General features: G+C 44.2%; 1 protein-coding gene across 1 annotated transcript in view; it reads right to left on the reverse strand.

Annotated features, from left to right (window-relative positions):
• ODAD2 (outer dynein arm docking complex subunit 2) overlaps positions 1-26,917 on the reverse strand; it is an 83,224-nt gene that overhangs the window by 31,447 nt on the left and 24,860 nt on the right. Inside the window, exons 10-15 of the mRNA XM_056857605.1 lie at positions 16,093-16,239; positions 14,726-14,935; positions 13,334-13,570; positions 11,601-11,711; positions 10,085-10,239; positions 9,024-9,266 (exon numbers count right to left, since the gene is read on the reverse strand). Coding sequence (XP_056713583.1) covers positions 9,024-9,266; positions 10,085-10,239; positions 11,601-11,711; positions 13,334-13,570; positions 14,726-14,935; positions 16,093-16,239 — 1,103 coding nt within the window. The remainder of the gene's footprint in view (positions 1-9,023; positions 9,267-10,084; positions 10,240-11,600; positions 11,712-13,333; positions 13,571-14,725; positions 14,936-16,092; positions 16,240-26,917) is intronic.

Below are 26,917 nucleotides of genomic sequence, written 5' to 3' on the forward strand. Positions count from 1 at the left end.
TGCCAACCTTCAAGTGATGGCTGGAGAACTTCCGCTATTACAACTGATCTCCACACAACAGAGATCAGCTCACCTGGAGAAAACAGCTGCTTTGGAGGGTGGACTCTATGACACTGTACCCTGCTGAGGATGCTCCCCTCCCCAAACCCTGCCCTCCCCAGGCTCCACCCCCAAAATCTCCAGGTATTTCCCAACCCAGAGCTGGCAACCCTACTGATAGGGTATGGCTCCAAGGCCACTTTAATGGCTTCCTGAAATATGCATGAAAGCCCATCTTGGTCACACTACCCAACTGATTACTTGCATAATATTGGAATATGTTTGCATAGCCCTTGATTATTGTTTAGAGCCACTGCTTGTCTAACCAAGAAATCATTAATACATGCGCTCCTTTTAAAGATCTCCTGGACTGCCAGGGCTGTATTTGTTTTACTGCCAAGATAAAAAGCTCTAAATGAAGTCTCCCTTTTGGCATGTTACAAACCTTAACCTACAGCAAACCACTTTTGTGCACTAATAATTTGATATTGAATATTTCCAGGGTAAACAAGCCCCAGACTTACTCAGAGGCACATGCATACACCCTCAACATCTGTTTCTTATATCTATCATCCTTTTTGTTACGCCACGATATGCCAGGGCTCTCGAGAACTCTGACTGCATCTCCTGCCAACTGAGACCACATACATAAATGTAAACAGTGTTACACTGACTATATAGATTGTGCTCCCTGGTTAAGATTACAGGTTTCCAGTCTTGCAGAGCACCATCTCATCTATTCAAAAACCACAATTCAACTCTTGCAAAACTTAAAAAATTGTTACAAACCCCTTTGATAAATACTATTATAAATCAGAGACCCAAGCTCCATCTGGACGGGTTGGGTTTTTGTTTTTTTAATCCTGTCTATTTTAGGACATTAATCTTTACACTGAAAGCGAAGTTTGAAGTTAAACACAAAAAAGGGGCATAAAAACCCCTACTACAATTTTTAAAAAGGAATACGGAATTAATGCCAGTTGTGCGGAGTCACTAAAACGAGCACGTAACTGCAGTTGGGAAAGACTCTCCAAGAATACATTCTAAAACAAACTACTTACTGCTGTGTTACAGAAGAGGTTTTCCCTTGGATAGGTAACATACTTGTGCTCCTGGAAAAAGAAGACTTTTCACCCCTACAAAAATACCTAATAATGCTATTTACGGCCAATCTGAGGCCTCTGTGGTTGCAGACAGACTTGACCTTTGTTGTCAGACCTGAAAAGCTCTGAGCCTCAGGTGGAAGGAGGCTATCACTAAGCTGAAACAGATATAATTGGCATGGGGGGGGGGGAATTACCCTGCTTCCATTTGTTTCAGTGTTAAAAAAGTGGAGAAGTCTTGACAGAAGAGCTGTAGTCTGAAATCACAACGTGCATCATAAAAAACAGGAAGGTTAACATGTAAATTGCAAATCGATCTTTCTGCTTGGCCATCTGCTGACTCAAAAACCTGATACGAGCATCTTTAAAACGGCCTTTCGGTTTTTCACACATGCATGCTGAAGACTGAAATACACTTCATGTATACATGTATACATATGGCCTCGGCTACTACCCAAATCAGCCGAAATGAAAAAGAAGTACGGATGCTACAAAATTGCTGAATGCCCTTCACCTGGTCCTGAAAAGTTAAGGAGATTGGTACCGGGCAGAGACATGGAGGGAGAACATTCCCTAATTGGGAAGCTATAGCCAAAACATCCTGTTCTCTTGTTGTTGCTCATATCACTTCAGAGGAAGATCTTAATTGATGGGCAGGTATGTATGGAAGTAGGTGGATCTTTGGTTATCCCCGATCCCAAGTTGTTTATGGCTCAAAAGTAACGGCCGGTTATTTGAATTAGCCTTGGAAGTTAATCCAGCGCAGTTGTTTGGCATAACACGATCCCTGTAATTTATACCAGTCAACAATCTGTCTGCTGTATTTTGCATTAACTGGAGCTTCATTTTCAAAGACAGCCCTATGTAGAATGCATTACAGTAAACTAACCCATTCCAGGTGTTCTTGGATAAAAATGATTATCTAGCCCCTTTTCTATCTAGAGTCAGACCCGGTTATAGTATGGAAACGGATCTGGTTGCCCTAGCAGATTATTTACTGTCAGCTGACAGGGAATGTATCCACAGGTGGACTGGGAGGCCAAAGCAGCCCTGGAAAAGCCCACCCACACCATGGAGGGAGAAAGAGTCAGCTGGAAGAGAGATGGTGTCGTGGCATCTTCCTTCCAGCATGGTGTTGTGGTCAAGAGCAGTGTTTAGGAGCGGTGGACTCTAATCTGGCGAACCAGGGTCATTTATGCATGGGAGGTTTGCCTTGGATATGCCGTTCTCTAGATGCACATTTTCCCCATCCAAATTCTCAGAACTGAAAAATAACCCCCGATGCAGAGTTTTGAGAATTTGGATGGGGAAAATGTGCATCTAGAGAGCGCCAAATCCAAGGAAAAGCCTCCCATGCATAAAAGGCCCAGGTTTGATTCCCCACTCCTCTACATGAGCGGCGGATGTTAATCTGGTGAATCGGGTTGGTTTCCCCACTCCTACACATGAAGCCAGCTGGGCAACCTTAGGCTAGACACAGCTTTCTTTGAGCTTTCTCAGCCCCACTTAAATCACAGGGTGTCTGTTGTGGGGATGGGGAGGGGATTGTAAGCCGGTTTGATTCTTCCTTAAATAGTAGAGAAAGTCAGCATATAAAAACCAACTCTTCTTCTTATTCCCTGCTAGGACAGTGCCTTTGCTGAGCGCAACTTGAACAAGTGGTGCTCGCCTTGCCACTGGGCTGACCTGGCCTGGGTTGGGTGGGCAGAGGAGAGGCAGCTCCCCGGGCCATTGGTCCACTGGGGAAAGTCCGGGTGGCCATAAGGGCCAGTCTGCCCTTGAATGTATCCCTGCTGATCCTCCTGAACCTCTCTGCCAGGGCTGGCATCAGCATACCCTGAGGTGGGGCAGCTACCAGGGCCCGTGGCTTCTGATGGGGGGAAGAAGAAGAAGAGATGGTTTTTATATGCCGACTTTCTCTACCTTTTAAGGAGAATCAAATTGGCTTACCATATCCTTCCCTTCCTCTCCCTACAACAAACACCTTGTGAGGTAGGTGAGGCTGAGAGAGTTCAAAGGGAACTGTGACTAGCCCAAGGTCCCCCAGCTGGCTTCATGTGGAGGAGTGGAGAATCAAACCTGGTTCTCTCGATCTGCCGCTCGTAACAACTACACCATGCTGCTCTCATCCCACCTACACACCTCCTCTACCACCTGTCTGCATGCCCTTCCCCATCTGTTTGCTTTAACTGTTCAACCACCTGCGCTCTCCATTAATGGGGAAGGGCATGTAGATGGTGCACGAGCAGAGGCACTCCTGGTACACTGCGTACACTGGCCAGTGCTGTTGGGGAAAGGGTGTAGAGGTGGTACCGGTGGTACAAGTAACTGAACATGAGATACAGGAAGGCTTGCAAGCAGGAGAAAGATGCAGGCAGGTGGGGGCAAGCAAGTGGGAGTGTAAAGGGAGGCATGAGGGGGCACCTGGGCACTGTCTGCCCAGCCCACCCCCCCAAACCTGGAACCTTCAAGCTGCTGGTTATGAAGCCCATAACAACCTAGGACATTACCTGTTATTGTAAGTCACCTTGAACCACGAAGAAAGATGGGATATACATGTTTTAATAAATAGATGAATTAAATAAACCAGCCCCCTGCAGTCTTTGATACCAATAACGATGGAATTCTTCTGGACCACTTAACCAAAATGGGCATGGGAGGCTCAGTACCACAACAATTTTGATATTTTCTTGATGGCAGGTTCCATAAAATGTTGCTAGGGGATTTCTGCCCTACGACCATTTGCTTATGGGGTACCACAAGGTCCCATCTTGTCCTTCAAGCTAGTTACACCTTCATGAAGCCTCTTGGAAACATCATCTAGAAATTTGGTACATAATGTCCCCAATATTCTAATCTGGTGAACCGGGTTGGTTTCCCCACTCCTACACATGAAGCCTGTTGGGTGACCTTGGGCTAGTCACAGTTCTCCCAGAACTCTCTCAGCCCGACCTACCTCTCAATGTGTCTGTTGTGGGGAGAAGGCAAGGGAATTGTGTGCGTGTATGTGTTAAGTGCCGTCAAATCGCTTCCGACTCATGGCGACCCTATGAATGAAAGTCCTCCAAAATGTCCTATCTTTGACAGCCTTGCTTAGATCTTGCAAATTGAGGGCTGTGGCTTCCTTTATTGAGTCAGTCCGTTTCTTGTTGGGTCTACCTCTTTTCCTGCTGCCCTCAACTTTTCCTAGCATGCCTGTTGTAAGACTCCTTAAAAAGGTAGAGAAAAGCAGGGTATAAAAACCAACTCTTCTTCTTCTGAATTCACAAAAGCAGCAGAAATACTGAATCAGTGTGTGGAGATGATGAAGGTCTGAATGGAGGTGACTATATTGAAGCTTAATCCAGCCAAAGTAGGGAAATGTGTGATTTAATGAATGATTTGGACCTATACTTTCGTTAATACCTACAATAAAACATCTTTTAGTTTAATTAATAAGAGAGCATCTTACAACTATAGTAGTAACCATAGTTGGTATAAAATGCTGGGAAATTTTGAAAGAATAGAAAAAATTGTTGTTTTTTTCTGGACAAAACCCCAGAAATTTGGGGGGGGGGGGAGAATTGAAACATATACAATACTTACTTTCTGATTAAGCCTAAACTTATGTTACTGCTTTAACAGCATAAAATACATTACCGTATGTATCACTTTATACTTCTTGGCACATGCCTTCGTTTTTGGTAGTCACCTTCAGTCGCAGCTGACTGAAGGTGAACCCATAGGGGTTTAAAGGCAAGAGACGAGCAGGGGTGGTTTGCCATTGCCCACCTCTGCACAGCAACCCTGGACTTCAGTGGTGGTCTCCCATACAAGTACTAACCATGGCTGACCCTGCTTAGCTTCCAAGACTGGGCTGGTTTGGGCTATCCAGCTCAAGGCACATAACTTCTAGGCTAGACCAAATGTCCCAAGACGTAGAAGCTGATGTTCTAGTCTTGATTTTATAAAACAAAGCTCAGGACTGCAAGCCTGACTCTTAGCTATGTAATGCACTGAAAACTTCCTGCATTGAAAAGCATTCAAATGAATCAGAAGTGTAGTTCAGCAGAACTTTCCAAGATGTTTCCTTCCAGAACTATCAGTACCTTTCTTCCCTCTAAAACAAGGTGAGCTTTGTGAGGCCACAATTTTAGCAATAATCTGTCTCAATTTGGGTGCTCAGGCTGACCACTTTTCAGTATGAAACAGTTCATGCTGGATATAGGAGCAATAGGATCCAAATACAGGAACGTCTGAAGTTTTACAACTGTCAGTTTGCATTTATGGGTGGTTTACTTGGCTGACCAATGGCATGCCACTGTGAGACTGATTTTTAAAAAATTAATTAACCCACAATTCTGTGCAAAGTATACTGTAGAGGTGGTCCCATCTACACATACCTTCCTAGCACTTGACTAACTCTGTTCACATAAGCAATGTTTACACTTCTGCACTATCTTGCCACTGGGTGACAGCCAAGGCATGAAAACAAATGCCCCTTTCAGGAAATGGGAATCACTACACACACTCTGAATATCAAGCGATTTAGGCAAAACAGAACAGGAGGAGGAGGAGGAGGAGGAGACCGCTATCTCTTTTTTGATCTTGTTGGTATATAAGCAGAGAACTGTGCCACAACCTTGTGGAGATTTTCCCATATGAAATACAGTGAAAGCAAATACTTGCCCAAACATTTGATTGGAACATAGCTCGTTAAATGTAAAGGTTGGGGTCTCAAACTACACAAGCTTTGCATTATACAAGTCAAACGTCAGGAACTCTCTTAATAAAATATCTGCCCTCTTTGCTGCACGCTCTTGGTGTGTAGTATTTTTTTTAAAAAAAATTAATTGCAGATTTGTTTAGTTTCCATGTAGAGCTACTAAAACATTCAGTTTAAATAGCACCTCAGGAAAGCATTTTTTATGGCGCCAGGTATGCAAATTTACTTTTTAAAAGCCTAGATGTGCAGAAAAGTTTGAAAACATACTTCACTCAAAAGAATCTGAAAACAGAAAAGTATAACCCCCCCAATCCACGCTTATTTATTTATTAAAACATTTATAGCCTGCATTTCCTTGTGGTTCCAGGCAGCTTACAGTAACAGTTAAAAATGTTTTCAGTTCAAAAGCAAAAAGAAAATAACCAACCCCATTTTTTTCCCCTGCCCCCCTTAAAAGAACCCTGCCAATTCAGACTCCCTCAAAAGCCCTGGCAAACAGGCAGGCCTGAAAAGTTACTGATCGACATTTTGTTGGCTTTTGACCCGACCACTTACCGTACTACTCCACCCTATGTACGTATTTAAAACATTTACAAGCCCACCTTTCTCCCAACAAATGGAACCCATACATATGTATGTACGTAAGCAATGAGAGCACCCTTCATACATCTGACGCAGTGGTCTCTAGTCCACAAAAGCTTATCCCACAATAAACAATATAGTCTTTAAAATGCCACAAAACATCTTTTTTGGGGTTCTGATACCACAGACTAAAAAGAGACTAGAAGAGCGGTAATCCTCTCTTGTTTAATCTATACCTGAATGATATGGCAACCAATTTCTCAGAGTTTTGCCACCCCCCAAAGCTTGCAAGTCATCCCACCCCAATTCTACTCTATGCTGACGATGCAGTTCTCCTGTCCCGCACAAGAATTGGTTTGAAAAGGTCTTTGCAAACTTTTTCTGAGTACTGTTCTAGGAAAGGTCTTAAAATAAACCATCATAAATCTAAGATTATGATCTTCACTAAGAGGAGAAAAATGCCTCTTTTTCGCTGGGTATTAGATGGCTTTGAGGTTGACCAAGTCAAGGAGTTTGTTTACCTTGGCATTCCGTTTTCCCATAACCTAAATTGGAATGCCCATCAAAAAGCAGTGCCAACAAAATTAAACCTGGGGTTGTTGCTATTGTCAACTTTTTTCACACCAAAGGTGGCAAATATATTCCAGGGGCTATTCAGGTTTTTAACCTGAAAATTACCCCAATTATCCTCTTTGGTGTTGCCATCTGGATAACAGTCATTAATGAATCTATAGATCGTCCACTGCTTCAGTTCTTACGAAAACTACTAAATGCCCCTCGATGTGTTGCTGGCGTTACTCTTCGTTCCGAGTTTGGCCAAATGTCACTTGAAGCTAGGGCGTGGTTGGCCGCCTTTAAACTACACCTTAAACTGTGCTTTAGCACTGAGGGGTTCCTAGCTTCTCTGAAGCATGACCCTTTTAAATCCTCATGGCAAAAAATCTTAGATGAGAAACTGTCGTTGTTGGGCTTCTCGCAGGATATGTTATTAGATCTTGGGAAAACTGAAGCTTTTACCAAAATTAAAAAGCGCATTAAAGAGCTAGATTATAACAGCACTACTTTTCGTGTTCGTCGCGTCTGTTCATCCCAGTTCTCCTCCACGTGGTCTGCCTGCCTATACATATTATCTGACAGCTCCTCGTCTCTGTAGAGCTTTTTGCTTGGCTAGATTGAATGCTAACCCTTCTATGGTAATGCAGGGCAGAATTCTGAATATACCATACTCTGACAGGATCTGCCCTTGATCTTCTGGCTCTATTGATTCATTAGCTCATGCCCTTTTGGAATGCCGCTTTTACGAGGAACTTCGATCGCACTATATTTCCCCCCTTTTAATATACAAATCCAATGCCTCTGTGACTGACATAATGCCTTTTTTTACTAAGCGATAGGGACCCCAAGGCTACATTGTCAGTGGCAAGATTTGTTTCAATCCTTATATCCCTCCAACACTAGATATATGCTGCTCAAGATCAATTGATCAAGGAGCTTCTAAGGGATAAAAGGAAGAAGAGTGATAAGCTGCAGTACTGCACCCCTGTGGTGCAGTGTGATAAGCTGCAGTACTGCAGTCCAAGCTCTGCTCACGGCCTGAGTTCGATCCCAATGGAAGTCAGTTTCAGGTAGCCGGCTCAAGGCTGACTCAGCCTTCCATCCTTCCGAAGTTGGTAAAATGAGTACCCAGCTTGTTGGGGGTAAAGGGTAGATGACTGGGGAAGGCACTAGCAAACCACCCTGTAAACAAAGTCTGTCTAGTAAACGTCGGGATGTGACGTCACCCCATGGGTCAGTAATGACCCGGTGCTTGCACAGGGGACCTTTACCTTTTTATATAACAACTAACATGGCTACCCTGATTTTATCTGCTAATCCTTAGTTCTTATGCAGCATGTTTGTAAGGTATAGATTCATCCCATAAATTCTTACTTTAGAAGGAAGGCTACTGAGTTTCTGAAAAGTTATGCAGTCTGCTCAAAACAACCAAAGTGCAATAGTTACCCTTCCTCCACATTGCTTACATGATTCTACTACGCTGCCCTGCTGAGCCCACAAAATGATGTCTGCAAAGCAGGCAAAGATGATAGTTAACACATCTTCCCGATTGCAATGAAATTCTCTGCTGATCCTCTTACACTTGCAGTTCTGCATGTATTAGATGCAGAGGATATTCAGAGAGCCGTACAGCTGTCTCAGAGATCTGAAATTATGCTTCTCAGACTACAACCCCCTCATGCAACATGGTAAATCACTTTTGAAACTCAGGGAGTTTACCGAACAGTTTGTGATTTGGCATGAGGGAATGCTGCTCAGACAACAACAGTAACAAAATCCCATTTGAACATGGTTGAAGTAACTTACTTGGATTTTGGCCATATAGCCCAAAGTAAAGAAGAAAATAACTGATGTATGTTTCATACCCACTCACAACAAAGCCATCACTAAGATTAAAAATGTAACAAAAATAGAAAACGTTGTGAAACATCTGGAGTGTCTTTCACTGGATATTCACCTTGGTAAAACATGCCTTTGGGATGCACAAACAGGATTTGCTGACATGTAAAAGACATTTTTAAAAAAGCAGAAAAACTTACGCCATATTTTCAGGTTCTGTTGCACAAGCTCCCACTGCTTTGGTAACATTGACAAGAAGACCCTGATTGGTTCCAGTGAGTAAAGCAACCAGGGATGGAATGCCACCACATTTCCGGATAATGCTCCGATTTGCTTGTTCTTGGCAACACTCCCCTAGTGCTCCAACAACATTCACAAGGACTTCTTCTGGTTGGTCTGTCAGCAGGCCAACCAAAGCTTCTATGGCTTTGTACTCTCGGAATCTGAAAGAAAACAGCGGCACATCAATATTAATTTCGTGAGAATAATAACCCAGGGAAAAAAATCACAATGTGGGTTCAGATACCTTGGGGATTCTAAAAATGAACGGTGTGATCAGTGGACATAATGGGGGGCAGACCCCCTTCCAGCCAGATACTGGCAGGATCCAGACAGCACCTACACCTATTTGGGGCAATGAAACATGCATTAAGTGTCTTTGGAATTCAGAATGGTAACTATAACTAGACTGGACATTGGCTGGGGACTGGTCTGAACTTCTGAATGAACATGACTATGCAGAAGCCACCCTTGCAGAACCTAAATGTTTGTTACAGCACATTCCTAAGAGGAATGCCTGCACCAGGCTTAGGAATGCCTGCACCTCCCGGCGCCAAAAAATGGGAGATATGCTACCTAAAAGATGGCGTATCTTGGCCGGAAAAAAAGGAGGCGTTCCCAAGCCGTAACAGCTCAGGAGGCTGCCTAATGGAAGCCCCGCCCCTTGGCCGGCGCCATGACGCCCTGGGAACACCTCCCGGGACGCCGCTGCGGGCTTCGCCGGTGTCCAGGCCTGGCGCTGCTGTGGCAGCGGCCAGTGACCGGCATCCGGGCCTGTACGCCGGTGCTGGGGCCACAAACACGGGCGCACACTGGCCAGACGCTGACACAGTGGGCCCTTGCGCTGGCGCAGGACTTTTGTCCTGGCCACCAGCGCGGCTCAGGAATGTGCTGTCAATTGGTACTGGGCCATGCCTGCTTTCGTTATTCAGTCAAAGGATGCTACCTAAATGTATGAACGAGCTTAAAATGTTACTCATACTTGGTCACATTTTCTTTACAAATGGCGCATTTCCAGATTGCTCCCGTCACTGCTGCCAGAAGTTCTTTGTTTTCAGAAACAGCAAGTAAGGTGGCGAGGGGTTTTAGGCCTCCGTGCTGCCGAACGAGGTCACGAGTTTCCTGATCTTCAGCGCACTGCAGCACATCCAAAAAGCGATGTAAGAATAAGTGGACAAATGTAGCTGTGATTGATAACACCCTAAGACCAAACTTCTGTTGCCTTTCCCAACAATATGCAAATGAAACTACAAACCTGTATAACCAAGCACATAAAATACTAGTTTCTGTAGCAACAGTGGGCACAATCCTGTGAGCGCGAGTGCTGCTATGCCATTTTCAAGCATTTCAGTTGAGCTTGCAAAGAACTCCCATGGGAGCTCCACTGAAGACAGGGAAAGGTTTTTACAACAAAACCATTAACAACTTTTTGGTTTATTATGGGAAAAGAGTATTGTCGCATTTCCTCAAAGCGTTTAATCTACAAGGAATCATTGCCATGTGGAGGACTCCTTAGACTACTGCAGGGAAAACAGTGTGGTGTAGTGGTTAAGAGTGGTGGTTTGGAGCGGTGGACTCTGATCTGGAGAACCGGGTTTGATTCCCCACTCCTCCAACTGAGCGGCAGAGGCTAATCTGGTGAACTGGATTTGTTTCCCCACTCCTACACACAAAGCCAGCTGGGTGACCTTGGGCTAGTCACAGCTCTCCCAGCCCCACCGACTTCACAGGGTGTCTGTTGTGGGGAGGGGAAGGTGATTGTAAGCCGGTTTGAGTCTCCCTTAAGTGGTAGAGAAAGTCGGCATACAAAAACCAACTCCTCCTCCTCTACTACTTCTTCTAGCAGAGGTTCCCAATGTGGTGCCCACGGGCACCCTGCACCCACCAATACCTTTTCTGGTGCCTGACAAGTGTTTTTAGGGAGTGGGTGGGGCCGAGTAGGGCTTTTTGCCAAGCAAGGCTTCTGATTGACTATTGGAGATTTGATTGTACAGATTTTTTAAAAACGTTGCTTTGGCAGCAGCTGCCATCACAAGGATCTACACTGTGTTCCTTGAAGTTAAGCTGCGGCAATCATTTTGCGGCTGGCTCCGCCTCCTGTGGCAGCTACTTTGTGGTAGCCATTTTATTCCTGCCCACCGTCCTGTGTCAGAATTCCAAATGTGTCCGCAGGCTCCAAAAGATTGGGGACCCTTGCCTTAAAGACTTCTTATTCCAGATGAATTTTTTTGTGGATTGGGGCCCATTTGTGTCTGTGGAAGGGGCCTCCAGTCCTCAAAAGTTAATGTTGGAATAAAAATGTGCTATTTTTAAAAGTGCCTCAAGACTCAGGTTTGTAGCTCTCTTATTAAAGGATCTAATACATTGGCAGTATCTTAGAAACCAAATGTGAATAAATGCACACACACACACACACACATATATATATATATATATACAGAGCTTTGGGAGAAAATTTGTCACAGGAAGCAGCACGCAAGAAATCAAGCCACGTTTACCTTAAAGATGGCACTAGCACAATGCATTTGCAATTCCTCCTGATCGCTGTTCAGGTTTTTCACAAGGTTTTCAATCATCTTCTCGTTTTTTATTGCAAGTCTGTAGCTTGGCTGCAAGCGCAAGTTAAATGCTGTAAGTTCCATTTATAATAAATCAGATGGCTATCATTCAAATCACAAAGCACTATCACAGATCTTTGATGGACCAAAGCAAACTTCAATAGAACTCTGATATGGACTGCTCCCTGGCATATTTACAACGTCCATATATAACAAAATGAAATTTGTGGTACTTTCCAGGGATGGAAAGTCTCTGCTGAGGGTAAGGGAAAATCAGGCACTGGATCCAACCCAATGCACTGGATCCAACCCATTAATCTTCCGCTGCAAGCAAATAACACCAGCAAAAATGCTTAGTGTTGAAATTATGTTTCTTAGAAAACACAACAGCTGTAGAACACCTGAAGCTGCCTTCTACTGAGTCTAATCATTGGTCCAGCAAGGTCATTACTGTCTACTCTGACTGGAAGCAGCACTCCAGGGGTCTCAGGCTAGAAAGGTCTTTTACATCACCTGCTGCCTGTACAGAAACTGATCAAATGTGCCTGGAATGCTCAATCTAGCATACAACATTTTATGAGCCTCTTTATGCAACCCGTTCCTTTGCCACGTTCTCAATTTGCTAATTTTTACATACACATTCTGAAGTTTAACTACAGCCACTGAAGCAAAATGCTAGTCAAAATGCTTTCAGTGGTTTTACTTAAAATGTATTTGACACATTACTACCAAAATGACTTTGTGATATATTTGTCCATTGTCCGGGATCGGCCCTCCTGGCCTCCCCAGACTTCCACAGTGCGCCGCCCCAGCACTTACCAAGTGGCAAGGCCACGTCGCAAGGGGTGCACTGGGATTTGGCTGAGGGGCGGAGCCGAAGCAGCGGGGGGGGGGGGGTCACAGCTGCCATCTGACTCCCCAGGGGTGACTGGTTGGGAAACAGCCCAGCCCCAACCACGAAGGGCGGCAGAGATGCATTGTCCACAGGGCTGCTAGGAGGAATGGTTCAGAAGGCACAGCCAGGCAGGCTCCCTCGCCAGCAAAGAGGCAGGCAGAGAGGGGAGAAAGGGGACGGGGCCTGACTTGCAGAAGGGAAGGGAGAGCTCAAGCCTGGGAGAGAGGTCTGTTTGGAGGGAGGGGGTGGGGCTCCAAATAGCTGAGAGGGACAGGGGGGGAAGTGGGCAAGGTAGGGTGGGGCTGGAGGCAGAGATAAAAGAGGGAAGATGCCAACCGGCCAAGGAGGAAGAAAGGCAAAAGGGGTACCCCGGTGAGGCTAGACCCAAGAGCTAGGGGAGCCAGGATCCACTGGTGATGGGACCTGCTCCATTCTGAGGCCTGGTGAGCCCTCCAAGGGACATAGTGGAGAGCGGGGGGGGGGGCTCACATCCATAAATCGAACTTGATAAATCAGTCATAAGAACATAAGAAAAGCCAGGCCAGATCAGACCAAGGCCCATCAAGTCCAGCAATCTGTTCACTCAGTGGCAACCAGGTACCTCTAGGAAGCCCCCAAACAAGACAACTGCCTGTATTCCACAGCACCTAATGTAATAGATAGGCATGCTCCTTCTGATACTGGGGAGAATAGTCCTTTTTCAAGAGCTGGTATGTGTTTTGGCTGGATCACAGCAAAGATGGCCTTTGGGTTTTCTGTAACTGTCGAGGCCACTTACCTCAGAGGCACACTCCTTCAACGTCCCCACCACAGGGATTAGCATGTTTGAATGAGGAGACTTCAGCAACTGGGCCAGCAGAGGGATGCCCCCGGCCTTGCGTATGGCCTCTTTATTCCTGGCGCTTTTGCTACAGCTCCAGAGTGCCAAAGCCCCACAGCGCGCGACCTCAATATCTTTTCCCTGAAGCGGTGTGGGATGCCCTGATGCCATTGTTCTACAGTCCAACAGGCCAACCTGAAAGAAAACACGGATCAAAGTATTGCAGGGGAAAAAACTATCTGGGATAATACAGACAGATTCAAGTACAGTAGCATCTTACAGGCCAACAAGATTTTCAGGGTATAAGTTTTTGCTCCCTTCATTGGATTACAAGGAATAATACAATTATTTACACATTTTGTATGTGTCCAGTTCAGGAACTGGAGTCATGAGCTTCAATGTGTGCAAATTTAGATTCAAGTCCAGTACCACCTTAGAGATCAACAAATAAGTTTGTTAGCAATTACAAATGGATTAACATGACTTAACATAGATTGGCTATATTATGCAAATGTAAAGCATATATATTATGAGGTTAATAATTGTATAAAAAGTAAAGGTAAAGGTACCCTGCGCAAGCACCGGGTCATTCCTGACCCATGGGGTGACGTCACATCCCAACGTTTACTAGGTAGACTTTGTTTACGGGTGGTTTCCCAGTGCCTTCCCCAGTCATCTTCCCTTTACCCCCAAGTAAGCTGGGTACTCATTTCACCAACCTCGGAAGGATGGAAGGCTGAGTCAACCTTGAGCCGGCTACCTGAAACCAACTTCTGTTGGGATCGAACTCAGGTCGTGAGCAGAGCTTGGACTGCAGTACTGCAGCTTACTACTCTGCACCACGGGGCTCATGTATAAAAAGTAGTATGTACAATATCTTAAAATTAGAACGGCATATCATAGGGTAGATTATAAAATGAAAACAAAATTCTGTACGTTCACCCAACTAAAATGCCATATGTTCAGCCAACTAAAGCTTGTTTTGGTATATTGTAGTTTTAATGTTTATACTGTGTTGCTTTTGTTTTGTTGTAATGTATTGTATGTTTGTATTTTTATGGTTAGAAAATAAAAATATTTATTAAAAAAGATTTTCAGGGTATACGTTTTTGTTCCCTTCATTACAAGGAATAATACAATTATTTACACATATTATATGTGTCCAGTCCAGGAACTGGAGTCATGAGCTTCAATGTGTCCCATGAGGCTGCTTTAAAAGTAGAAACAGGGCTGATGGGATCAACTATTTTAAAATGGGAATTAAGGTCTCTGCACTGTTTATCAAGACAGCAATTTTTAAAGACGAAAAACTACTACCCCAAACATTATTTAGTTATAATGCATACTTACTAGTTTCTTGATTCCACCGTGCTGCCTGACTGTTCTTCGTGCTCGTTTGAATCTGGCTACGTTAGCTATTGTTTCAGCTGCCAGACATTTCAGATCTTTATCTAGAGAATCAAGTATCTTTACCATGATTTGTAAGCCTCCAAGATCAGCAATTGTCCTTCTGATCTGTGCATTTTGGCTTACTTCCTTCAGGATTTTCAGTGAACCAATCTAATCAAAGGAAGAAACTTCATTCATAAGAAAAAATGCAAATAAAGCACAATTCATAGAATCATAGAGTTGGAAGGGGCTATACAGGCCATGTAGTCCAACACCCTGCTCAAGGCAGGATGAGCCTAGAGCATCCCTGTCAAGTGTTTGTCCAGCCTCTGTTAAAAGACTGCCAGTGAGGGGGAGCTCACCACCTCCCTAGGTAGCTGATTCCTCTGTCGAACAACTCTTACTGTAAATTTTTTTTGTAATATACAGCCAGTACCTTTCCGCCCTCATTTTAAACCCATTGTTACGAGTCTTATCCTCTGCTGCCAACAGTAATAGCTCCCTGCTCTCCTCTAAGTGACAGCCCTTCAAATACTTAAAGAGAGCAATCATGTCCAACTTCAACCTCCTCTTCTCCAGACTAAACTTTCCCTACTCCCTCAGCCTTTCCTTGTAGGGTTTGGTCTCTAGGCCCCTAATCATCCTTGTTGCTCTCCTCAGCACCCGCTCTATTGTGCCCACATTCTTTTTGAAGTTAGGCTTCCAGAACTGCACACAGTACTCCAGGTTCGGCCTGACCAATGTGGTGTACAGTGGGACTATATCTTTCAATTCGGATTTTATACCTCTGTTGATACACCCCAAGATCACATAAGCCTTTTTTTGTCGTTGCATCACCCTGGCGGCTCATATTTAACTTATGGTCCACCCTTACCCCAAGATCTTGTTCACATACACTGCTACCCATGCTCATTACTTGAGTTTAGATGGTAGAACGTGCTACAAGGCCATTCACCCTATCATGATGCAGAAAAATACCATGATGGGGAAACGTGCAGTAGTAAGAGCTAAGAAAATAAACTCTTGGAGGAAAGCTAGACTTTTTTTCTTTCAGACTGATCCCAGGGGAAAATGGCCTGCTGTTCTACTTCAGCCTAACTACATGTTACACTTCCCCCCGGTCTGCTCAACAGATGTAGTCAGGAAGGTCCATGCTTTCCAGGCACCAGGATCCTGATTCAGATGCAGGGACAGGAACTTAAGCCTTAACTTCCATGCTATTTTCCTGACATGAAATGGGCCCTGGGAGCTGCTATTTGTCCCTTGTACTGACAGGCTGCACATTTACTGCAAGCAAGTTTCCCCAGCAGATATGTAAACTAACTCACCTTACATTTGATTTCTTCCGTATCAAGTAAATTAATCAGCACTTCAAGTCCTCCAACATCTCTAATTGCCAACTGACACGTTTCTTGATACAAATTGAAATCTCTCATTGAACACAACGCGATTACAGTCGCTGTCTGGTTACCTGCCTATGAAAGGAAGTAATTAATGTAATGTTGGTGCAAATACAACATTTATTATATACGATTACTGATAAAGAAAGGCACACAGATGCAAAGGCCACTGAGGAATGCAAAAAATCAAAACAAAACCAGGCAATCTAACAGCATTAGATAATAATAATTTCGATATCCCATGTAAACCCAAGATATTCCTGTTAAATCTGGTACCTAATCTAACTAAAGACCAACTTTGTATGGGGTTACATATGATAACTGCTGCCAGAACAACCTTTGCCAGACACTGGAAACAAAAATTGACTCCAAAGATAGAGGAATGGCTGGTTAAAGTTAAAGAAATATATGTTTTAATTAAGCTAACATTTCAGAAAAATAGAGATACAATACGTTTAGATGAGTTATGGTCACAAACTATAAATAAAATAGAGAATTTTATAAATCAGGGCAAGAAAGGGGAATGCGTTGTGCTCAGTCAGGACAGAACGATGAATATGAAGACAAAGAAATAAGCTGCAGCATAGGAATCCTGTTATTTTATTGTGTATATAGATATATTGTATTTTAAATAATGAAGATTGTACCCTTTTTTCTACTTCTTTTAGTTGCTGTTATTGTTTATTGTTATTCTCCAATAATGTTTTTTTAAAAAAGATAATGATAATGATAATTTCCGTGTATTGTCCAGACAACACAACATTTTCAAGGATTTCTTATTGTTTAACAGTGAATAATGGCAGCAATTAATACACTATTATGGGTTTGCTGATAATACATCATTAAGAAGTTCAGTAGTTTAGTGTGATAAAGTTTAACTCAATATCCAAATATGCTGGTAGTCCTATTGTGAGTATATGGGACTGTTTGGTCCATATAACACAATTCCTTTCGTTTACTACAAAATATTTTTCTGTTTTCAATTCCCCCCCCTTACCTTTCAGATGGCAAAAACCACGATACATAAGCCAAGATAGCATAGGGATCCTGTTGCCCTAAAAACTGCTTTAGGTCACTATTAGGGACAAAGGTAGGGTACAGATGAAGTAAAATAAATAAATATGGCATGCCAAGGGAATGGCCTGAATGGGTGTCACCCCAGCAGATGCTCCTCTCAGGGACTGCGGCAAAAGCAGCATTGTTATGTACATAAAAGTTATCCAAAAGTCAGAACTCACTACAGCTCCCACTGATCGTCCACTCAGTGGCAAAGCTAGGTTAGCCACTGTGTGAAACCGCTCTTGATCCATAGCTGAAACTAATGTATGAAAACACAGAATAACAATCGACAAAAGAATACTTTTAAGAGAACGGTCAACTTATCTGCTTCCTATGTCCACACAGTTATATTTTTGCCTTTTTAATTTTGGAATGTTGGGCTTATTTTACAAGCAAGTTAAATAGACTGTTCACTCATTTTCTTGTCTATAACCATTTTTGGCTTTTTTGTGTGTGCGTTTCCAACTATGCAGCCAGGACTGTTCCATACATTACATCCTGTAAAACTTCAACAATTTGCATGCGTTCACCCAAGAGAGCAGGGCTAATAACAGGTATTATCCAACCTGAACTCCACTTTTCACCAACCACACAATTGCTTAATAATAAACTTACGGGAAGCTTTTGTATGAGAAACGTGTTTGGCCTATATAGCAGTGAGAACTGCAGTTCCCAACTACAGTTCCTTGAGCAGCTAGGAGGGCACGTGGCACCACTGTTGTACAGCAACTAAAAGACAGGTGGGGTGGGAGCCCTATTTCATTTGCTTCTGGAGGCACAAGCACAGGGCACTTGAACAGAAGCCTCTAGCAGCCTGATCACGACTATGGCTTGGATCCCACAGTAAAACAGAAAGGATTTCTACCAGAAGAACAGCACTTCCTCAACTCTCACCTCCCTTTGCAACCCAAAATGATTTTCAAAATGCTGTTTCTGGGGAACAGAGGAGAGCCAGCATGGTGTAGTGGTTAAGAGCAGTGGTTTAGAGCAGTGGACTCTAATCTGGAGAACCAAGTTTAATTCCCCACTCCTCCACACGAGCAGCGGACATTAATCTGGTGAACCGGGTTGGTTTCCACACTCCTACACATGAAGCCAGCTGGGTGGCCTTGGGCTAGTCACAGCTCTCTTAGAGCTCTCTCAGCCCTTCCTACCTCATAGGGTATCTGTTGTTGGGAGGGGAAGGGAAGGTGATTGTAAGCTGGTTTGATTCTTCCTTTAGTGGTAGAGAAAGTCGGCATATAAAAACCAACTCCTCCTCCTCTTCCTCTTTTAACAGCATGAAAAAGGAAATCAAGAGTTCTGCTGCAGGAGTGGGGAACCAGTAAAACTTCCTCTCTCCCTTCCATTACTGGTAAGGTGTAGTGATTAATGTGTCGGCCCAGGACCTGGGAAACCCAGGTTTGAATCCCCACTCACGCCATGGAAGCCTGCTGGGTGACCTTGACCCAGTCATGCACTGTCAACCCTAACTCCCATTTTGGATGGAAGACTTCCAAGGAAAACCAGGGTCATGATGCGGACACAGGCAATGACAAACCACCTCCGAACATCTCTTGCCTTGAAAACCCTACAAGGTTGTCATAAGCCAGCTGTGACTTGAGGGCAAAAAAAGGAGAGGGCCTGCAAGATCATTAATATAGAGATTAAATAGGAGGGGAGCCTAAAGGTAACCCTGCTTCAGTCCTCTGGACAAAGGAATGTCCTTTATCAGTTGCCCCTCAAGGCCATCATGAACACGAGCAGTGGGATTATTATATAATTGGTGAATTAAGTACAAAAGTCTGCAATCAACGGAAGACTCAAAGTTTGGCCCTCAAATGTCCTCTCGGTATAGAATCAAATGCAGCCTTTAAATCCATAAGGGCTACACAAAGCATGCCTTTTGGACGGGCTTTATACTTCTCTGCCAGGTGGAGAAGAACCAAGCAGTGATCCAATGCTGAACGCCCTCTTTGGAATGCAGCCTGCTCTCTCTCCAAAATACCCTCCACCTCCAGCCACAAAACCTGTTTCAGGTATAAGTAAGTGTAAAGTTTCCCAGTGGAGGAAAGCAAGCTAATGGGGTGATAATTGCATGGATCAGACCTACATCCTTTTCTGTAAATGGGTACAATAATAACCTGAAGCCAGGGCTATGGAATTACACCTGTGTCACTGATTGTAGTAAAAAAGGCTGCTAAAACTGTCGCCTGCCGCCCACCACTCAGGAAATGTCTTTATCAAACCCGCAAGCAAGAAATCTGGCCCAGGAGCCTTACCAGCCTTGAGATGGTATATTATTTCCCACACTGTTACTGGAGGACAAGGTGTTAAAGAGCTAACTTGGGTGGGGAGGAATTCGAGGATGATGATAAAAAAAAGGTCTTGCTGACCCCCGGAGCATTGAAAAGGGTAAAAAAGTGGACCTTCCAGATCTCTGCAGTAATGCAAGAATATGGGGGCCTTAACAAGGCCAAGGGAATTGGAAACCAAGGTCCAGAAACTCCCAGCATCATTGTAACATGCTGCTAATGAACACATGAACACATGAAGCTGCCTTAAATTGAATCAGACCCTTGGTCCATCAAAGTCAGTATTGTCAGTATTTTTCTCCCTCCCCCATAATACTAGAACGCGAGGTCATCTGTTGAAGCTGGAGGGTGACAGATTAAAAACAGATAAAAGTATTTTTTCACACAACGCATAGTTAAATTGTGGAACTCCCTGCCCCAGAATGTGGTGATGGCTGCCAACTTGGAAGGCTTTAAGAGGGGAGTGGACATATTCATGGAGGAAAGGGGTATTCATGGCTATTAGTTAAAATGGATACTAGTCATGCTGCATGCCTATTCTCTCTGGTATCAGAGGAGCACGCCTATTATATTGGGTGCGGTGTAACACAGGCAGGATGGTGCTGCTGCAGTCATCTTGTTTGTGGCTTCCTAGAGGCACCTGGTTGACCACTGTGTGAACAGACAGCTGGACTTGATGGGCCTTGGTCTGATCCAGTAGGGCCTTTCTTATGTTCTTATGTCTACACAGACCAGCAACGGCTCTCTAGGGTCTCAGGCTGAGGTCTTTCACATCACCTACTTGCCTAGTCCCTTTAACTGGAGATGCCGGGGACTGAATCTGAGACCTTCTGCATGCCGAGCAGATGCTCTACCCCTGAGCCACAGCCCCTCCCTGATATAAGCTGGTGCAACTGACTGGAATGGTGCTGGGATTTCCTAAAGAAAATAAGGGCCTTATAGACCCTTTTCACCAACAGCAATCTATGCAACACTGTGACTGAATTAGCCTGCTGAAAATAGTGGTGGGCAGTCTCTCTTTGCTTACCTTCGCTCATTGTCAAACCAGCCCCTATCCAACCTAGAGGGAGAGGGGCCTTGAGTCCCTGACATAAAGGGGTTACAATTGCTTACACAGTGTAATATATATATTTTAAAGCAAAACCACAACAAAATATTTTTCATATGCTCTGACACATTAGCTCTAAGCATAAGCATTACTACTGGTTGCCACAACAATTATTTCTTCTGTCCTAGTAGTTATTACAGAAAGTTTTCGAGGACAGATTTTAAACCAACATGGAAATAGTTAGCGCTCTATTAAATGTACACAAAAGCTGCATCATGTTTAGTGCCTTTGAAATTAGATACAGTGTGTTGGATGCAAGATGACTTCGACTGGCATTTCAACAATCAAATTTTAAAAAGCTTTAAATTGAATGCAGATTTCGTTTTTAGAAAGGGTAGTCCCTCTTATAGGATGGTTCAGCATAAATAGTCACAAATTTCAATACAACATTAATTCTCAAAAAATGTGTGCCATTTTCAGAGAGAAAAATTTGCAAACCACTGTCAGAATAGTATCTCAAGTTCAGCATTAAAACAAATGACAATCAGCTGCAATTTTAACTCCCCCCAAATTAAAATATTTATGGTTATTGATTTATTTAAAACATTGATTAGCCACCTTAATCCTTACGAAGCTCAAGGCAGTTTACAATACAAAGGTTCATGTCCTTTATTCATCAATGGGTTGAAAGGAACAATAACAAGGATAAACCACACAGTGCAGAAAAATTAAAGCAAGGTGTATTCCAAACAGCATGCTATAGTTAATCCAAAGCAAATACAACCTAGAACTGCAAAATGGTTTCTATTGTGAGTAGGGAGAATAATGGAAAAGATGCCTCTGCTACCTGAGAGCCAACATGGTGTAGTGGTTAAGAGTAGTGGTTTGGAGCAGTGGATTCTGATCTGGAGAACCGGGTTTGTTTCCCCCACTCCTTCACACGAATGGCAGACACTAATCTGGTGATCTGGATTTGTTTCCCCACTCTTCCACAAAGCCAGCTGGGTAATGTTGGGCTAGTCACACTCTCTGAGCCCCACCTACCTCACAGGGTGTCTGTTGTGGGGAGGGGAAGGGGATTGTAATCCGATTTGAGTCTCCTTTAAGTGGTAGAGAAAGTTGGCATATAAAAACCAACTCCTCCTCTTCTTCTTCTTCTGTTTCAGTTAGTTTGCCCAACAGGATGAGTTCAAAAACTCCATACTCCTTATAATTCACATGGCTCCTGAAAGAACAGGATTCTATGCATTCCTTCCCATCCAAAAGAACGTACCCTTCAGCCTGCTACTCCCTGATGCAACAGAAACTCTATGACACCTTGCATCAAGACCATTAAACAGAAGCCACCAATCACTCAATGAGGAATGTATAATTCTACTGTATTTTATCTTATAGGCCACACCTACCACAAACGCCAAAAAAAAAAGACATTCCAGTGCTCTCTGGTGCTTGACCTCTTATGAATGTACAGCCAGGGTAGATCCTATTCTGATGTACATATGTGAGTATGCCTTTAGATAAGCCCTAGGATTGCCAGCTCCGGGTTGGGAAACACCTAGAGATTTTGGGGGCGGAGCCTGAGGAGGGTGGGGTTTGGAGAGGGGAGGGACTTCAATGCCATAGAGTCCAATTGCCAAAGTGGCCATTTTCTCCTGGGGAACTGATCCCTATAGGCTGGAGATCAGTTGTAATACCAGGTCACCACCCGCCGCCACCTGGAGGTTGGCAACCCTAGTAAGCCCTCACAAACCAGTTTCTGTTTCCCCACTAGGCCTTCATGGGAGGGGCCTCATTTAGTTCTAGTTCAGTGTGTGTGCATTGTAGTTCCAGGTGTGTGTGTGAAGCAGCAGAGAATCATGTTGTTGAAGCTGCTAGTCTCCTGCTTGATATCGGGATAGGTAAGCTGAATCCTACACACCAGACCCCAGAGGACACTACACCTATAATAGTTACATACAATCAAATGATATGTCCAAGTGCCTTACTTTCATACAGTGAGCTATGGTGGTACATTTCAATTTAATTCTTAATTTTCAACTCAGTTTGCAAGAAGCCACGTTATCTAGCTCCCCCCCCCCCCTAGTTTTTCTATGAGCAGTTTAGATTTAGCAAGGAGGCAAAGACCTGCCATAATCAGCTCAATTTTCATTGCACAGCGCATATTCTGAGAGGGCTGGGAAACTACATCAAAAACTTGGCTAAACTAATTTCTAAACAAGACAAATTGTGTTGCAAAATGCAGGGCTGTTCAGCGGCAGGCTCTGATCTAAGCAGGTGAATACCGAAGCACCACATGTTGGAAGGAAAGCACAAGTATCTCACTAGGCACAAGATGATCTTACTGTTAGTTGTGTTTTTATTTTTTACACCCGAGTGCTCCTAAATGTCCCTTTTCTCTTCCAACTTTTCACTCTGTTCGACAGAACACAGGTCAAGCTGCAACTTGTTAGAGATGAGTTATGAATGAGTATAACTGAGTTATGGAATAATTCCTTGCCCCATTTCCTGAATCTTCTGGAGTTCTTGGGCTAGAGCCTGGCAGTGAATAAAAACATCCAGATTCAAATAACCAGGGCCAGTGGAAAATCACAACCAAGATAAAAATCACAGATTCCATAATGTTCACATTACATGTCTGTAGCGCGTGGAAAAATGGCTATTGTTTAAAACCTAATTAAGCTCTGACACTGTCAGGCCTGGCATGTCTCAATAACAAGGGAAAGCGTGCAGTAAAACTCAGATTAAAACAGGATTTTGAGACTAAAAGTAAAAAAAAAAAATAACCAGATGACACAGAAAGAACAATTATTTCTCATGCTGGATTTAGAAACCAGCATTGGGTCGTTGCTTACTTTTTTTTTTCTCCTTCTACAGGATGGCACAAAGAGCTTTTTGCTACCTGATCTCTTCATTTTGCTCAGTCTGCAAAGTTACATCCTGGGTTGCGGTCCCCTTCGCTCACACAGGGCATTTATTTCTACATCTATGGGTTTGTATGCCTCGATGTATTTTCTGCTGGTAGCCAAGATGTGGACTTGGCAAGCAACTGAATAGCTGAAGCAATGTGGAAAGAGCAATGAATGCAGTTTGGAGATTGGCAGAAGCAATTTCCATATGCTTGACTGAAGAAATTGTCCGTGATCCATTTTATACGTTCTTGGTGAAGTCTTTAGAAACAGCAAGCTCCTTCCAGAGGCCCTGAAAGCAGCACTAAATGAAAGAACCTTGATTGCTCACCTTGCTCTAAACATGGCAAGGAAACACCCACTATCTATTTCTGATGTAACTGTCAGGGCTGATTAGTAGATCAGATTTAATAAGTTTAACAAAAGTATTTGGAAACTACAGAATGCATGGTTTCTGTAATTCTGCAGATGATGATGAAGAGTTGGTTTTTATATGCCGACTTTCTCTACCACTTAAGGGAGAATCAAACCGGCTTGCAATCACCTTCCCTTCCCCTCCCCTGTGAGGTAGGTGGGGCTGAGAGAGCTCGAAGAAACAGCCCTAGGTCACCTAGCTGGCTTCATGTGTAGGAGTGGGGAAAATAACCCGGTTCACCAGATTAGCATCCATCGTTCATGTGGAGGAGTGGGGAATCAAACTCGGTTCTCCAGATTAGAGTCCACCGCTCCAAACCACTACACCACGCTGGCTCTCCACAGATCTATAATTCTGTTTAATTTGAGGCCCAAACTACACACTACAGGTAAATGTCTTCAACAGGAACCCACTGGCCCCTATTAAGGAAAACCCACTTTTATAGGGACAACTGGGATCATTGTCTCTCTAATAAATACTTATTTTATTTATTTACATTATTTATAGTCCACCTTTCTCACTGGGACTCAAGGCAGATTATACACTGTTTAGTAGTTTACGCCTGTGAATAATTCAAACTGCTGATTTTTTAAAAATTGCAAAATTTCTCTTTTGAGTGGAATCTTTCTGCTTATTTTGTGAATTGCTTATTTTATAATGTATCCCAACCACACTGTGGTGCTTGCCTGGATTTGGGGCTGTTGAGCGAGATCCATGTACAAGAAAAAGAAGAGTTGGTTTTTATAAGCTGACTTTCTCTACCACTTAAGGGAGAATCAAACTGGCTTACAATCACCTTCCCCTCCCCACAACAGACACCCTGTGAGGTAGGTGGGGCTGAGACAGTGTGACTAGCCCAAGGTCACCCAGCTGGCTTCATATGTAGGAAGTGGGGGGAAATCCAGTTCACCAGATTAGCCTCCACCGTTCATGTGGAGGAGAGGGGAATCAAACCCGGTTCTCCAGATCAGACTCCACCGCTCCAAACCAGCGCTCTTAACCACGACACCACGCTGGTTCAAGCTACTGTGTCACCCCAAGCAAGGTGACATTGCCTCCCTCTGCGCTGCTACCAGCCAGGCCTCAGCCACGCCCTTGCAGCAGTACTACAGGGGCTTGGCTTCTCCCTAGCTGACAGTGGTATGGATGCAGGAGGCAATACCCATCCTCTGCCGACAGCCACTAGTGAGCTTAACCCCTGTGGCGTGTTGTCAGTCCTCTGCAGTTGCTTGGGTGCTGTCAGGAGTCTGGATGAACCACAGACATAAGACTACTGGCACAAGGCAAGGTCAAGACCAGGCCAAGGGTCAGAAGCCCAAGTGAGTGGACCTCAGTGCAAGGGCCAGAGTAAAAGAAGCAAGATCAAGAACAGGTTAAGGGTCAGAAGTCCAAGAGCAGGCCTAAAAGCAACGGCCAGAGGCAGGAGTGAGTTCAGGCGGAGAGGCAAAATTACCAAACTAGCACTCCAAGGGCAAAAAGCATAATCTGGGACACATGAAGTTGTCTTATACTGAATCAGACCCTTGGTCCATCAAATTCAGTAATGTCTACTCAGACCAGCACTGGCTCTCTAGGGTCTCAGGCAGAGGTCTAAATACCTAGTCCCTTTAACTGGAGATGCTGGGGATTGATCCTGGGATCTTCTGCATGCCAAGCAGATGCTCTACCACTGAGCCACAGCCCCTCCCCTTGAAAGGCTGGGTCAAGTTCAAGGAAGTCAGGCAGGACTAGAAAAGTAAATGCACAAAGCCTGGTCTGCAACAGGTCCTCACTGGGAGATAGGAAAAAGTACATGAAGTCAACAGATGTGGAGAAAAATAACAGTAAATCGGTTTTCCCGTTTGCTTATCAGGGTTTGCCAACCTTAACCTGTCCTGCAGCAAGACAACCAGAGCACTGGAGAAAGGGATAGGTAATTAGAATGGCCACTTCTTTTATTTTATAGAACTGTTTAAGAGACAGCCTTAAGAGACAGCCTTCAGCAGCAGAGACTGTGGCACAAGATAGCGTGGTGTAGTGGTTAAGAGCGGCGGACTCTAATCTGGAGAACCGGGTTTGATTTCCCCGCTCCTCCACATGAAGCCTGCTGGGTGACCTTGGGCCAGTCAGTTCTCTCCGAACTCCCTCAGCCCCACCTACCTCACAAGGTGTCTGTTGTGGGGAGGAGAAGGAAAGGCAATTGTAAGCCGCTTTGGGACTCTTTAAAGGTAGAGAAAACGGGGTACAAAAACCAACTCTTCTTCAATAATTTAGTGTAATCCTCTGCACAGCTACTCTCATCTAAGCATTATTCCAGTCATTGAGCTTGAACTGGAGTAACTCTGCATAGAGGGCCGCACTGTTCATCCCCTCGCCTCCCAACCCTGGTCGCCTCCCCAAAGGCCCACCAGAGCGCAGGGTTGGCACATTGCTTCCTGGCTGCCAGTGTTTCTGGCTGATGCCAAACGCCATAGAAAGGACTGCACTCCCCCACAGTAGGGCTACTATGGAAGAGGAATCTGGGGAAGCTCGGCTCTCAACCTCTGGCAGGAGGAGCAGCTGCCAAAGGGAGTGTGAGGTCATGGCTGGGCCCTGCAACAGTGTCTGTGAAAAGAGTTTAATGAGACTAATCTGGGAAGACCCAATGGGTCTACAGACTGTCAGGAAAACAGCAAGCCGCTTGAGCCTGAATAAGAAAAGTTGGGCAATCGATTTGCAATGCAGCCAAAGGATTTTCCAAAGAAAAACTAAACCATATGAAGAGATTATTAAAATATAAAGAGAAAGATGCTTTCTGGGAACAAACAATTGAGCAAGTGAGCTCCTTCGATGTGCAGAAGACAGCCGCTGAGGTCTAAGCCATGTCTCCCCCCCCCAAACAGCTCTTTGATTATGATATGCGATCCAGAAGCACACAAGATCTATATGTCAAAGCTGACGATGGAACGGCATCTCTGAAATATTACCTGATGGATGCAAAGCAAGAGACACAGAGGCTAAAGAGGGAAAAGATGACAAAAAAATCCCTGGCTCCTAAATGCATTAACAGATC

Source organism: Euleptes europaea, chromosome 11 (assembly GCF_029931775.1).
Source record: "Euleptes europaea isolate rEulEur1 chromosome 11, rEulEur1.hap1, whole genome shotgun sequence".
In the NCBI taxonomy this organism is placed as follows: domain Eukaryota; kingdom Metazoa; phylum Chordata; class Lepidosauria; order Squamata; family Sphaerodactylidae; genus Euleptes; species Euleptes europaea.